Source organism: Doryrhamphus excisus, linkage group LG13 (genome assembly GCF_037039965.1).
Source record: "Doryrhamphus excisus strain RoL-2023G ecotype Guam linkage group LG13, RoL_Dexc_Guam_v1.1, whole genome shotgun sequence".
In the NCBI taxonomy this organism is placed as follows: Eukaryota; Metazoa; Chordata; class Actinopteri; order Syngnathiformes; family Syngnathidae; genus Doryrhamphus; species Doryrhamphus excisus.
The window spans coordinates 15,214,117-15,230,536 of NC_136369.1; the positions used below are offsets into that span (position 1 = coordinate 15,214,117).

Sequence of the window (16,420 nt, forward strand, 5' to 3'; positions counted from 1 at the left end):
AGAAGACGCTTTAAGTTCAATTTCATTAATCTCGTTTCTGTCATTTTTCTCTCAGTTGGAGAAATGTGCTCAAGAGCTGGGCAGCACATCCAAGTCAGTTGGGTCCTCCATGGCTCAGCTGCTCACCTGTGCTGCACAAGGCAATGAACACTACACAGGTTGGTGTGACTTCAATGATCGTACATATGTACCTAATACCCTAAGCTTCATTTAAGAAGCTGTCCCTCATCATATTCTTTATTTAGGCATAGCAGCAAGGGAAACCGCCCAGGCCTTGAAGGCTCTGGCCCAGGCGGCCCGCGGAGTGGCCGCGTCCACCGCTGACCCCAAAGCTGCCGCCGCCATGCTGGATTCGGCCCGTGATGTCATGGAGGGTTCGGCGCTTCTCATTCATGAAGCCAAACAGGCGCTGATCTCGCCTGGAGATGCGGAGAGTCAGCAGAGGTTGGCACAGGTGAGAGCTCAACACCACAGGACTTAACATTTAAAAATTTTTGAGGCGCTGATAAGATTTTGAAACATTGTCTATATGTATTTTTGTAGTTAGACCATGTAAACAAAACATTACACACAGCTGTCAGTATGATGCACCACAAAACATATCAGAAGTGAACATTATCATCTTTGTAAAGGCAGAATTTCCGTCACAGTGTGTGTACTGTACCTCATCAATTCTCTGCAGGTGTTTTGGTAAATATTTACTTGTGGGTGAGGAAAGTAAAGAAGCTCAACATCTGTTCTGCAGAATTTAACAAGGGGCACTCAGGAAATTAAACAGATGGTGTATTTTATAAGCAAAACATCTTAAATGATTTATGCCTCATCTCATTTTCTCAACTACATAAGACGTTCAATACACACAAAGAGGTGAATTCCTTCTTTTCAATATACTACATATAATATGACCCCTTGTTTATTGCGGTAAACTGTTTCCACACCCGGCTGCATGATGGACGAGTGGTTAGTGCACAGGCCTCACAGCTAGGAGACACAAATTCAATTCCACCCTCTGCCATCTCTGTGTGGAGTTTGCATGTTCTCCCCTTGCATGTGTGAGTTTTCTCCGGGTACTCCGGTTTCCTCCCACATTCCAAAAACATGCTAGGTTAATTGACCACTCCAAATTGTCCATAGGTATGAATGTGAGTGTGAATGGTTGTTTGTCTATATGTGCCCTGTGATTGGCTGGCCACCAGTCCAAGGTGTACCCCGCCTCTCGCCGGAAGACAGCTGGGATAGGCTCCAGCACCCTTGTGAGGATAAGCGGTAGAAAATGAATGAATGAATGGTTCCCAACCCAGCCATGATAAGTGAATGTCCTTATTTATAAATGGAATATGTTCTTAGTTTAAGCATAGGAAACCTGTTTATGACACCTAAAGGTTGTTTTAACATTATTATGACACAAGATTCAGACCACGATCTGGCAAGGGACGACTCTAATATAAATTATATACTTATAATTGTAGCCGTGACATTTATCTTCCTCCACTGCAGAGAGAATGGAGTGTCAGATGGAGTCAAGCGTTTGTTGGAGTGTTTATTTATGCCATAGTGGTTTCGAGTTGATTAGAAAGTGGAAAGGAAATCATACATAGCTCTCTTTGAGCACATGGTCATTTATTAAGAAGTATATTGCACAACACAGCAGAACCAATGTTGTAAAGTGGTAAGGAACAAACTGCACAGCAAGCATTAATTATGCTGATGAATTCATTGTAAACAACAGTGCACCGTGTGTTTCGGTGCACCAATAGCTGCAATAGCAGAGGTAGTAAAGCCGCTGGATGCTGACCACTCATGATACTTGCTATTTAGCTTCTGCCATCACCTATTAATGTCAGTTTGTTTTGACCTGTTACACTGCAGCACTCCACTTTACTAGAACCAGAGGCGTTATTTGGTATTAGATTTCCAACATCAACTAAGTTGTGGCCTTCCTTGTTCCCACAGGTGGCCAAGGCTGTATCTCATTCCTTGAACAACTGTGTCAACTGTTTGCCCGGTCAGAAGGACGTGGACATGGCTCTCAGGAGCATCGGTGAAGCCAGCAAGAAGCTCCTGATTGAAAGCGTAAGCGGTGGCGAGCATCCCTCATCAAAGCTGTTCCTTGTAAAGTATAAAGACACGGACGGAGTAGCATGTGTAGCTGTTGTGATTACAGATCCCCCCGGCTTCCAAGACCTTTCAGGAGGCGCAGAGCGAGCTCAATCAAACGGCGGCCGACCTGAACCAATCTGCCGGCGAGGTGGTCCACGCTTCTCGAGGCTCCAGCAGCCAGCTGGCGGTGGCATCTGGGAAGTTCAGCGAAGATTTTGATGAGTTTCTGGACGCTGGCATTGAGATGGCTGGGCATACTCAGGTTTGTAGTACTTTTTCATAACAAACCGTAAGTGTGGATGATGCATTTATATGTAAATATAGATATATAGTTATAAAAAATTGTTGCATACAGACTTTAATAAAGGATATTTTTTATTGTATTATATATATATGTATTATATATATGTGTATATGTATTATATATATGTATATATGTATTATATATATGTATATATGTATTATATATATGTATATGTATTATATATGTATTATATATATATATGTATTACACTGGGGAACAATATTTTTTCAACTTTCTGTTGCATTGGATTTTTTAACTGATTCTGAATGATTTTTAGGTGCTGATTTCAAATCTGAAATTAGTTTTTCTCCATAAGCTCTAGTTTTCATGCAATTTGAGATAGATGAAATAGTCTAAATATATGAACTTACGTAACCCAAATCTATGCGTTTTTAGATTATATACATAGATTCCATTCCTGTTCCAGTTTTCAAAGGTTTGCCTTCATTAAACGCTAAAGACATTGGACATGATACGAACGAGGAAGACAGTTGTGACAATGAATTGCCAGAAACTGAGTGGGAACAATCCGAGGAATGTTCTTCAGAGACTGAATCTCCCCCAGTCCCCAAGCCTCTTCACCAAACTGAACTGAATGACTTAGTTTGGGATTTAGGTCTTTCAAAGAAAGCAGCTGAGCTTTTGGCATCAAGATTACAAGGTAAAAATCTTGTTGATCACACTGTTAAAGTGTCATATTACAGAAAGTGCGACCAGCTTTTTGTGACCTTCTTTTCTGAAGACAGACAGTTTGTTTACTGCCATAATATCCCAGGTCTTCTCAAAGAACTGGGTGTTCCTCACTATGATCCAACTGAATGGCGGCTCTTTATAGACAGTTCTAAACGCAGTCTCAAGTGTGTTCTTTTGCATAATGGCAATGTTTACGGGTCAGTGCCTGTAGGTCATTCAGTTCATCTGCGGGAAGACTATGATGACATCAGAATGGTCATGGAATTCTTAAAATATCGTGAGCACAACTGGATCATTTGTGTAGACTTGAAAATGGTAAACTTCCTTCTTGGTCAACAGAAAGGTTTCACCAAGTTTCCATGTTTCCTCTGCATGTGGGACAGTCGAGCACGAGACAGACACTGGGTCCAGAAGGACTGGCCTGTTCGTGAAACCCTTGAAGCAGGCATGCCAAATATCACACATGACCCAATTGTTGACAGAGATAGGATCATCTTTCCTCCTCTGCACATCAAACTAGGTTTGATGAAACAATTTGTCAAGGCACTGGATATCGAAGGTGAATGTTTCCAACACATAATCAAAGCTATACCAGGGTTGTCGTTCGAGAAGATCAAAGCAGGTGTGTTTGATGGCCCACAGATTCGAACCCTCATTCGTGATGATCAGTTTGTTGCCAAGATGACCGCCTTGGAGAGGGCAGCATGGTTATCCTTTGTGGCAGTCACTTAGAACTTCCTTGGAAACAACAAGGCTGAGAACTACAATGAACTTGTGAACAGAATGCTCCTCGCTTTTCGTGCTCTCAGGTGCAACATGAGCATCAAGCTTCATTTCTTGAACAGCCACCTTGACCAGTTCCCTGAAAACCTGGGGGCTGTGAGTGACGAACAAGGAGAGCGGTTCCACCAAGACCTAAAGATCATGGAAGAACGCTACCAAGGTCGCTGGGACAAAAGTATGATGGCCGACTACTGCTGGAGTATTAAACGAGATTGCCCAGATGAAGTGTACAAACGCAAAAGTTACAAACGCAAATTCCTGCCTGACTAAAATACTGTACTGACAGAAAGTGATAAGCGTTATTAGCTGTGATTGACACTTATCTGAAGAAGGTTGTGAATTATGCTTATCTCACGTTGCGATAAAGACTGTTTTCTGAGAAACGCTTCCAGAAAAACATATGGCACTTCTAACAATGGTGTACTTTAATCTAAAATCACTTTTTAATGTTCTGTTTCTTTTGCCTTGTTAAATATACTGATTTGTGGCTGACATTGCAATATCCTATAATAATGCTCGATTTTTTTCTATTTTTAATAAAAATTAAAGATTGCATAAAATCTGTAGCTTGCAGAAAAAAACTAACTTCAGATTTAAACTCAGCACACTTAAATTGACTAAAAACAGGTCTTACTTTAAATGCAACATTTTGAGTGTTCCCCAGTGTTATATATATATGTATTATATATATATATACACTACCGTTCAAAAGTTTGGGGTCACCCAGACAATTTTGTGTTTTCCATGAAAAGTCACACTTTTATTTACCACATGAGTTTTAAAATGAATAGAAAATATAGTCAAGACATTGATAAGGTTAGAAATAATGATTTGTATTTGAAATAATAATTTTTTCCTTCAAACCTTGCTTTCGTCAAAGAATCCTCCATTTGCAGCAATGACAGCATTGCAGACCTTTGGCATTCTAGCTGTTAATTTGTTGAGGTAATCTGGAGAAATTTCACCCCACACTTCTAGAAGCACCTCCCACAAGTTGGATTGGCTGGATGGGCACTTCTTGCGTACCATACGGTCAAGCTGCTCCCACAACAGCTCAATGGGGTTTAGATCTGGTGACTGCGCTGGCCACTCCATTACAGATAGAATACCAGCTGCCTGCTTCTTCTCTAAATAGTTCTTGCACAATTTGGAGGTGTGCTTTGGGTCATTGTCCTGTTGTAGGATGAAATTGGCTCCAATCAAGCGCTGTCCACAGGGTATGGCATGGCGTTGCAAAATGGAGTGATAGCCTTCCTTATTCAAAATCCCTTTTACCTTGAACAAATCTCCCACCTTACCAGCACCAAAGCAACCCCAGACCATCACGTTACCCCCACCTTGCTTGACAGATGGTGTCAGGCACTCTTCCAGCATCTTTTCAGTTGTTCTGCGTCTCACAAATGTTCTTCTGTGTGATCCAAACACCTCAAACTTTGATTCGTCCGTCCATAACACTTTTTTCCAATCTTCCTCTGTCCAATGTCTGTGTTCTTTAGCCCATATTAATCTTTTTCTTTTATTGGCCAGTCTCAGATATGGTTTTTTCTTTGCCACTCTGCCCTGAAGGCCAGCATCCCGGAGTCGCCTCTTCACTGTAGATGTTGACACTGGCGTTTTGCGGGTACTATTTAATGAAGCTGCCAGTTGAGGACCTGTGAGGCGTCTATTTCTCAAACTAGAGACTCTAATGTACTTATCTTCTTGCTTAGATGTGCAGCGGGGCCTCCCACTTCTCTTTCTACTCTGGTTAGAGCCTGTTTGTGCTGTTCTCTGAAGGGAGTAGTACACACCGTTGTAGGAAATCTTCAGTTTCTTGGCAATTTCTTGCATGGAATAGCCTTCATTTCTAAGAACAAGAATAGACTGTCGAGTTTCACATGAAAGTTCTCTTTTTCTGGTCATTTTGAGCGTTTAATCGACCCCACAAACGTGATGCTCCAGATACTCAACCTGCTCAAAGGAAGGTCAGTTTCATAGAGTCTCTAACCAGCTAAACTGTTTTCAGATGTGCCAACATGATTGCACAAGGGTTTTCTAATCATCCATTAGCCTTTTGACGCAATGAGCAAACACATTGTACCATTAGAACACTGGAGTGATAGTTGCTGGAAATAGGCCTCTATACACCTATGTAGATATTACACTAAAAACCAGACATTTGCAGCTAGAATAGTCATTTACCACATTAACAATGTATAGAGTGTATTTCTGATTAGTTTAAAGTTATCTTCGTTGAAAAAAACAGTGCTTTTCTTAAAAAAATAAGGAAATTTCTAAGTGACCCCAAACTTTTGAACGGTAGTGTATATATATAATTATATATTTATAATTATATATTTAATTTATTTTTATTCAATATATTTAATTATATTTAATATTATAATTATATACTAAATGTATTTGTATTTAATATATTTAATTATATTTAATATTATAATTATATAATTTATATATATAATTATATATTTTACCAACTTCCACACAAGGTACAACTACTCTCCATAGTTTTTACTCCTTAATTTTAGTTATTGTATTATATATATATATATATATATATATATATATATATATATATATATATATATATATATATATATATATATATATATATATATATATATATATATATATATATATATATATATATATATATATATATATATATATATATATATATATATATATATATATTTAATTTATTTTTATTTAATGTATTTAATTATATTTAATATTATAATTATATAATTTATATTTATAATTATATATTTTACCAACTTCCACACAAGGTACAACTACTCTCCATAGTATTTACTCCTTAATTTTAGTTATTCTATTATGTATTATATATATATATATATAATTATATATTAAAATTATATATTTAATTTATTTTTATGTAATATATTTAATTATATTTAATATTATAATTATATAATTTATATTTATAATTATATGTTTAATTTGTTTTTATTTGATATATTTAATTACATTTAATATTATAATTATATAATTTATATTTATAATTATATATTTTACCAACTTCCACACAAGGTACAACTACTCTCCATAGTATTTACTCCTTAATTTTAGTTGCTGTTTTAATGCTTTGTGTGGTGGCTCCTCATCTGTCAGAAAAGGGACGACCAGATGCAGGTCATCGGCAACCTGAAGAACATCTCCATGGCCTCCAGTAAGCTCCTGCTGGCCGCCAAGAGTCTGTCAGTGGATCCTGCAGCAGCAAACGCCAAGAACCTGCTAGCCGCCGCTGCAAGGTATATATGTATAACGCATGCATTTTTAAACAGTCTTTATCTAAATGCTACCAATTGGTACCAAGTATTTTCAGTGCAGTGTCACGTCCTGCGGAGTACGTCAAGTGCTTTTTGTTCCCGCTTTGTTTCAGAGCTGTGACCGACAGCATCAACCAGCTGATCACGCTGTGCACTCAGCAGGCGCCTGGCCAGAAGGAGTGCGATAACGCCCTCAGAGAGCTCGAGGTAATCCAACTGTAATTCACTGTCATTAACCCAAATGACTGCTTTAATGATAATAATCGTTCTCATGAAGCAATGGGACTGACGAGGATTTGGCTCATCATCTCCATTGATGATGTTTGTCGTTGGCAATTTGACTTGACACTGGCTGTTTTAAATGAAATTTGAAAATTCATTATATTTATATATTGTCGTTTCCAGACTATAGACACACTCACTAAATTTAAAGAGAAATAATGTTTGTACATACCGTATTTTCCGGACTATAAGTCACACTTTTTTTCATAGGTTGGCTGTTCCTGAGACTTATACTCCAGAGCGACTTATAAATGAAAAAACTGTTTATGTTACATAAACACTGGACACCTTTTCTGTTCATATTTATTTTTCATGCAGCTGAATAACCATTGTGTTAGCATATCTTACACCTATTCAGCCTGTTCTCTATTCTTTTATTGTTAGAACTTGCCTTCCAAGAGGACGTAATGTCTGTTTTGGTCAAGTAGTTAAAATAAATTACTCGCAAAAAATGCGACTTATACTCCAGTGCGACTTATGTATGTTTTTTTTCTACCTAATTATGCATTTTTGGCCTTGTGTGACTTGAGTCCAGAAAATACAGTATACAGGCTGCACCTTTCTATAAGACATTACTACATTAAACACAGATTTTTGTAACTTTTGAGTAAATTAGTACTTTTTTCCCCCAAACTGTTCTGAACAATGCGGGTAAAATGCATAATTAATTAATAATAAATAAGCAGCCTACAAAAAAAAGTAAATTCCCTGCCGTCCTCCACTAAAGTCATCTTCTTCAGCACATCACAATTGAACAGCCTCATAATTCCTTCATCACGCACTTTGTCAGTCTCTCTCTCTCTTTCGTTATCTCTCTCTGAGTCACTTTTGCCTTGAGGTAAATTAGCCATTTAGCTTTAAGTATCCTCTTCATCACGCAGTAGTCAAGCCTTTGGAAACCCGTTAGTGATAATGGATGGTCCAAACAGAAGGTGTAGTAATTCCAGGCTTGATCAAATTGACTTTAAGATGTGTCACATCAAAACATGATAGTAGCTTCCACTGATGCAACTGATGATTTTACGCATGATTTTCACACCAACAGCCATTTAGCACAATCCACATTTTAAAGCGCATATACAGGTAAAAAAAAAAAAACTGTTGGATACTGATGTCATGATGGTTCAAATGCAGCTACAGCCATCTTATGCCTAAGCTTTCTTTTGAGACATTAAGAGATGACGAACTTCTTCCAGGCTGTTCGAGGAATGCTGGACAACCCCAACGAACCCATCAACGACCTCTCTTACTTTGACTGCATCGAGAGTGTCATGGAAAACTCCAAGGTAGGCCTTCCAGATCACCAGCTGGGGTATGAATATTTATCTCCTTCATTCATGGTGTTCTGTCCAGGTCTTGGGCGAGTCCATGGCGGGAATTTCCCAGAACTGCAAGACGGGGGATGTTGCGTCATTTGGAGACTGCGTAGGATCGGCGTCCAAAGCTCTGTGTGGGCTCACAGAAGCTGCTGGACAGGTCCTCTGAATCTGTTCGAGTAGGAATGGCACAGTCTTGAATTAGACAATTATGATTTTTGTTCTTTCTGCCTCAGGCCTCCTACTTGGTGGGTGTGTCGGACCCCAACAGTCAGGCCGGTCACCAGGGTTTGGTGGACCCCATCCAGTTTGCAAAGGCCAACCAGGCTATCCAGATGGCCTGTCAGAATCTCATCGACCCTGAGAGTAGCCCCTCTCAGGTACATGCACCAACAATTACGTTTCAGTGTTGATTTATTATGTCTCAGATTAAGTTTTCACCAATAAAATGATAACAAAATGAGGGAAAATTACCCCATGTTGCTATTGTAATCACAAAAACATTGATGATAGTGTAGCAGTAACATACCCCTCCTAATATTGCAGGTCCTTTCGGCAGCCACCATCGTTGCAAAGCACACATCAGCGCTCTGCAACTCCTGCCGCTTGGCTTCCTCAAAGACCACCAACCCAGTTGCCAAGCGACACTTTGTCCAGTCTGCTAAGGAGGTGGCCAACACCACTGCCAACCTGGTTAAAACCATTAAGGCGAGTCTAGTCAGATCTAGGCCTAAGATCAATAACAGTGTAGCCTAAAAAAAACCCTTTCTTCTTTGTATTCATTGTATTCATGACATACTTTTTCCTCTCTAGGCTCTCGATGGAGACTTCTCAAATGAAAACAGGAACAGGTGTCGAGTGGCCACAGCTCCGCTCATCGAAGCCGTAGAAAACTTGACAACATTTGCATCCAACCCTGAGTTTGCCAGCATCCCCGCTCAAATCAGCCATGAGGTCAGTTTGCGTGATTATCTTGATTTTGTAAAACTAAATCAGAGAACATACTAACTCCTTAATACTTAAACTTGCTGATATAGTTAATCTTCAAACAGCTAAAATAATGCATAAGGCTAAAAACAACCAATTACCTAAAAATGTCATCCAATACTTCTCTACAAGAGAGGAGAAATATGATCTCAGGGAAGAACTACATTTGAAACACTTATATGCTAGGACTACGTTAAAAAGCCATAGCATTTCAGTATGTGGAATCAAACTATGGAATGGATTGAGTAAGGACCTCAAACAATGCACAACGATGAGCCAATTCAAGAAACAATACAAGCAGTTGATGTTTGCTAAATACAAGGATGAAGAGTCTTGAACCAGTCATGATGTGCTATACATATCACTATATTGACACTTACTATGGTACCCATTATGTCATTGGATGGTCATATCACCTCCTACTTCGGTATGTGACAAAAATAAAAAAAAATTTTGTAACTATATTAGGAAAGCAGGAAGTGAACAAATTATATTAAACAGTTACTGATTGTAAAAGTACCAGATGGAGGGGTAGGATTTAATAAGCTTTGCTTCTTCCTACTCCTTTTGGACATGTGGAATTATGAACTGATTATGTGATGCATTCAATTGCAATCTGATGCATGTTCAAATGAAATAAAACCATTACCATTACCATAAAACAAGTCACAGTAGCTACAAAATGCATTTGTAATAAATATGTTCATTTCGAGAGAATTTCCGCTTGTTTTCTTGTAGGGCTCGGAAGCTCAAGAGCCGATTCTCCAGTCTGCTCGCTCCATGCTGGACAGCTCCACGTACCTGCTCAAGACCGCACGCTCTTTGGTTATTAACCCTAAAGACCCACCCACATGGTCTGTTTTGGCTGGTCACTCCCGCACCGTCTCCGACTCCATCAAGAGTCTCATCACTGCCATACGGTTAGTGGACGGAAATACACAAAATGACAACTAAATTTATTTACTTGCATTAAGGTTTATCAAAATATAAAATTTGGACTGTGTCCTGGCATTCTGATGTTAGCTTTACGATTCTTTCTCTTGCTGTCCTCTTGTCTGTCATCTCATTTACCTTCCTACCTCTCCTTTTCAAACCCGTGTCGTCTTCACCTCTTCATCATCTTCCGACCTCACTCCCCTCACGATTTATTGCTCCGTGACGTTCTCAGGGACAAGGCCCCAGGCCAGCGGGAGTGCGACTCATCCATCGATAACGTCAACAAATGTATCCGTGACATTGAGCAGGCCTCTCTGGCTGCGGTCAGCCAGAACCTACCCAGCAGGGATGACATCTCACTGGAGGTAAGTGGCTCCATCTCGGTCTCCATTTTACTTTTTTTTTTGTCTTTATTTTGTCTTTTCTTATGGAAATTTCAGTTTTTCGGTTAGATAACAGCACATTACTACTAATGTATTAATTGGATGTACAGTTTGTGTGTCTTTCATAGCCTTTGTAACCCCGGTCTGCCAGCCACACATTTTAAAGTGTAAAAATAAGTTAGGACCATTTTTTTTTAATATTTTCACATTTTTGCTAATTAAACACCAAAACCAATCCACCGTAGGTATATATATGACCAGCGGTTGAATTCATTTTCTACTACTTTTTCCTCACGAGGGTCGCGGGGGGTGCTGGAGCCTATCCCAGCTGTCTTCGGGTGTGAGGCGGGGTACAACCTGGACTGGTCGCCAGCCAATCACAGGGCACATATAGACAAACAACCATTCACACTCACATTCATACCTATGGACAATTTGGAGTCGCCACTTAACCTAGCATGTTTTTGGAATGTGGGAGGAAACCGAACCAGAATTGAACCCTGGTCTTCTAGCTGTGAGGTCTGCGCGCTAACCACTATTTCAAAATAATACATCCTACAGCTCAGCTTTGTGTTATAAGTGACATAACAAATATTTATTATCAAATCAACTTTATTTGTATAGCACTTTTCCTGCAAAGACATGCAACACAAGGTGCTTTACAGAATGAAAACAATTACCACAATTAAAAGAAAAAAACAAAGAAACAAAAGAAAGCCCCTCCTTCCCCACCCTCCATACTAGACACACACACACACACACACACACACCCACACACAATCGCACAATCACACACAGTAGGGAGACATGGCATGGCACTGAGGATCAAGGAAACGCCACATTTGGGGCCGTCCACACTGGGAGGAGCCGCAGGCCGTGCCATTGGAGGACCGACAGACGGGCGGACCCCCACATCAAAGGGAGGAACCCCCAGCCGGCCGGGTCGAAGGGACCCAAGGATGGCACCCCCTCAGCAGACCCGACACAGCCCCCAGTGTGGAGGACCCCCCCTGAGGAAACACTGGAGTTAAAAGCTGAAGACTAAGAGCATAAAATAGGACTAAAAAGATAAAAACATGACACTGGAGTTAAAAGCTGAAGACTAAGAGCATAAAATAGGACTAAAAAGATAAAAACATGACACTGGAGTTAAAAGCTGAAGACTAAGAGCATAAAATAAGACTAAAAGAAAAAAACATAAGAGAAAACGTAATATTTTAGGCCAAACCGCTTTTCTAACCATTTCTGACTCAGTTGACATACATTTTGTTGCATTATGAACTATTTGAGTCCACCTTAAGGCATATATCTCCTAATTTACTTCTCGGGGCAATGCACTTTTGCATTTTCTAGAGGAGAAGGCTCTTTCCTAAAATGCCACACGGGCACAAATTTACTTCCATTTCCTTTTTTCTTAGGCCCTGCAAGAACAGCTGACATCCTCTGTGCAAGAAATTGGCCACTTAATCGACCCTGTTTCCACCGCTGCCAGAGGCGAAGCTTCCCAACTAGGACACAAGGTATTTCGGGGCAAGACGCTGAAATATATTTTATAATAGTGTAGCAACAAGTAGAAGTGTGTTTTTTTTTTTTTTTTAAGGGAGGCTTTGCTCTACTTATATTTTACATGATCGCTGAAACATTTTTGTCCATACTGTACAAAACATCATGCATCAACATCACTTTACTGATTATTATTAGTCAGGCTAATGGTGCTTTGCGGCGATGTCCATACCTCAGGTGACACAACTGGCCCGCTACTTTGAACCGCTGATCAAGGCCGCGGTGGGCGTGGCGTCCAAGCTGAATGACCACCAGCAGCAGATGACCTTCCTGGATCAGACCAAGACCCTGGCTGAGTCCGCCTTGCAGATGCTCTACGCTGCCAAGGAGGGAGGAGGAAACCCAAAGGTCGGATATCACTCTCGCATTTAAAACCATCACCTGTAGAGGAACAAAATGTAACCGTCAGTGTCATGTGCTTCATTGTGTGTTGTCAGGCGTCCCACACGCATGACGCCATCGCCGAGGCATGCCAGCTCATGAAGGAGGCAGTGGATGACATCATGGTGACGCTGAACGAGGCCGCCAGTGAAGTCGGCATGGTGGGAGGTATGGTGGATTCCATCGCAGAAGCCATGGCAAAGGTGAGTTCATGTTTACCTTAACTTAACGGCCATTTAAATATTGTAAAGTTCAGGTAACGTTAACATCTTGTGGTCTAAAGGCGTCTCTGCTGGCTTCTTTGTGATGTGCTCAGCACTCTAATTTAGTAGAGCTGCTGTAATGGATGGAGTGCAATCACATGGGTGATGCTATTTTAAACCTGGGATCACATCCTCACCAGATATGTCCTTTACTATACTCGTGCATACAATAATATGTTGCCTAGTGGAAAATCACAGATTCTTCCATAACACTGTTAATAGTTTAGATTGATAGTCAGTGGTGACATTGAACATTGATTATATGTTTTTTTAAGAATATCATTATGATTTGTGAATTTTTTTCTGTGTTTCTCTGCTATTATTACATTATATTCCTGTATTTTTGCAATGGCAACATTTGTAATTATTTTTGTTTGTATTATTTTTTTTATATTTCCATATATTTCTATATATATAATTTTGTATATATTTATATACATTTTTTCTGTGTTTATCTGCTATTATTATATTATATTCCTGTATTTTTGCAATGGCAACATTTGTAATTATTTTTGTTTATATTATTTTTTTATATTTTCATATATTTCTATATATATAATTTTGTATATTTATATACAAATAAAAACAACAAAAATAAAACAAAATCCTTTACTATACCTGTGCATACAATAATATGTTGCCTAGCAGAAAATTCTTCCATGATACTATTAATAGTTTGGATTGATAGTCAGTGGTGACCTTGAACATTGATTATATATATATTTTTTAAATAATATCATTATGATTTGTGAATTTTTTTTTTGTGTTTCTCTTTGCTATTATTACATTATATTCCTGTATTTTCGCAATGGCAACATTTGTAATTATTTTTGTTTATATTATTTTTTAAATATTTATATATATTTTTTTATATACATAATTTTGTATATATATATTTATATACAAATAAAAACAACAAAAATAAAACAAAAACAAAAAAAATATTTTATATATTTATATATTTTATATCTATATATATATATATTTTTTTTTTTTTCATTATTTATTGTTTTGCATTATACCAATTTTTTTTAAGGCAAAACAAATCTTAAAGATGTAAGTTACCGTCTGTCCTTGTGTAGCTGGATGAGGGAACTCCACTTGAACCCGAGGGCTCCTTCGTGGACTACCAGACCAGTATGGTGAAACACTCCAAGGCTATTGCCGTCACTGCTCAGGAAATGGTAATAATCACCCCCATTGCATCACTGCATGATTGTTGATGAATATTTCGTAATGTGTATTTTTGTGACTCAGATGACCAAATCGGTGACGTGTCCAGACGAGCTGGGGGGTCTGGCCTCTCAGGTGACCGTGGACTTCAGCCAGCTGGCCGTACAGGGACGAATGGCCGCATACACGGCCGAGCCAGAAGAGGTACGAGTCACAAAGTAGAACCCAACACACAAGAATACCACAAGTGCTGCATGAATTTCAAAGATTTCTGTGTTTTTGTGCCGTCTCCAGATTGGTTTCCAGATTAAAACCAGAGTTCAGGACCTGGGACACGGATGCATCTTCTTGGTCCAGAAGGCCGGAGCGCTGCAGATTACTCCTACTGACAGCTTCACCAAACGAGAGCTTATCGACTGTGCTCGTACCGTCACAGAGAAGGTATCCATTATGATCATCACATCGCTCTACAGCAGGGGTCTCAAACTCAATTTACTTGGGGGCCACTGGAGCTCGGGTCTGGGTGAGACTGGGCCGCATCAGGTTTTCCAAAAAAAACAAAAAAAAAACACATTTATTAAAAAAAAAAAAACTTCACTTTGGTTCCAATTTTTTACAAGAAAAAACTGTTCTCAAATATCTTACTTTTTATTTTTCTACACAAAATAAGATGAAAAATAAATAAACAAATCAAGAATAAAGAAAATCAATCAATCAGTAATAAATAAATATAATCATAATAATAATAAAACGGCAAATAATAAAAACTTAAGAAACCACATATAGTTGGTGGGTAGACAAATTATTTTTTTCAGATTAAAATGAACAAAGCATTATTAGAGCCCTGTAGACATGACAAAACACGACTATAGTCACATTTATACTCTTTTTATTTACAACATATTGCGTAACTGCAGGGTCTTGAGACACATGCTAACTCGCAAACTAGAGAGCTAGCGACCTAAACGGTAGCCTTCAAGTTATTTCCTTTAAACTTAAATAGCCAAAAACTTACCACTTCCACACGGATAGGGAGGATAACTATTAACAGTTATTTAACCTTTAACATGAACATTAATCAAACGTAATATTTTTTTCTGGGTACATGATACCATACAGCATCCATATCAAACTTGCGTGGGCCGCACTAACATTAAACTTTCATATCAAGGCGGGGGCCTCAAACTAGTGTCCTGCGGGCCACATTTGGGCCGCGTGTTTGAGACCCCTGCTCTACAGTATCTTTACTGTTAATGCCTCATGTGCGCCGTGATTAGAAATATGCAAAACACATGAATCAGTCTAAGAAGATTACAAGTCATCTTTGATTACTGTGTTTTTATTTTTGTGTATGTGCTAAAAGTACATTTTGTAGGAAATCCTACAAAATACTGTAAAAAAACATATTTTTGTTGTTAATAACAATGCAAACTATGGTCTGTAGTTGCAAAATGACACCTGTCATCCTCCCAGCATAATTACAGCCTATCATCATGCGTGTTTTTAGGTGTCCTTGGTGCTGTCAGCCCTCCAGGCAGGCAACAAGGGCACGCAGGCCTGCATCACAGCGGCCAGCGCCGTGTCGGGCATCATCGCCGATCTGGACACCACAATTATGTTCGCCTCCGCCGGCACGCTCAACGCAGAGAATGACGAGTCCTTTGCCGACCACAGGTGGGAGTAAGAAGTGTTTGATTGGTCTCAAAGCATGACGAGTGTAAAATCCGCCCTGTGGTTTTCTTTCATCAGAAAGTGACAGAATGACTTAGTGGAAGGCAAATAAGAGGGGAGGTAACGTTTCAGGCCTGGAAAGATGAAGTGTTGTTTCTTCCACGCTTCTCTATCTCTCAAACTTTGGATTTTTTTGAGTTACAACAAAAGTACATAAAACTCTAGTTTGTTGCAATGACTAAAAAGATCATCCATTAACAACATTTTTTATGACACATGAAAACCTAACACAGGC

General features: G+C 39.0%; 1 protein-coding gene across 1 annotated transcript in view; it reads left to right on the top strand.

The window, feature by feature from the left end:
- The window catches only part of LOC131139387 (talin-2), an 87,962-nt gene that overhangs the window by 59,315 nt on the left and 12,227 nt on the right, over positions 1-16,420 (top strand). Inside the window, exons 28-47 of the mRNA XM_058088979.2 lie at positions 56-158; positions 246-454; positions 1,954-2,073; positions 2,165-2,362; positions 7,013-7,152; positions 7,284-7,377; positions 8,649-8,738; positions 8,806-8,928; positions 9,005-9,148; positions 9,315-9,476; positions 9,582-9,722; positions 10,494-10,675; positions 10,924-11,056; positions 12,493-12,594; positions 12,815-12,985; positions 13,075-13,221; positions 14,364-14,465; positions 14,539-14,658; positions 14,749-14,895; positions 15,962-16,128. Of these exons, the coding sequence (XP_057944962.2) occupies positions 56-158; positions 246-454; positions 1,954-2,073; positions 2,165-2,362; positions 7,013-7,152; positions 7,284-7,377; positions 8,649-8,738; positions 8,806-8,928; positions 9,005-9,148; positions 9,315-9,476; positions 9,582-9,722; positions 10,494-10,675; positions 10,924-11,056; positions 12,493-12,594; positions 12,815-12,985; positions 13,075-13,221; positions 14,364-14,465; positions 14,539-14,658; positions 14,749-14,895; positions 15,962-16,128 (2,795 nt within the window). The remainder of the gene's footprint in view (positions 1-55; positions 159-245; positions 455-1,953; positions 2,074-2,164; positions 2,363-7,012; positions 7,153-7,283; positions 7,378-8,648; positions 8,739-8,805; positions 8,929-9,004; positions 9,149-9,314; positions 9,477-9,581; positions 9,723-10,493; positions 10,676-10,923; positions 11,057-12,492; positions 12,595-12,814; positions 12,986-13,074; positions 13,222-14,363; positions 14,466-14,538; positions 14,659-14,748; positions 14,896-15,961; positions 16,129-16,420) is intronic.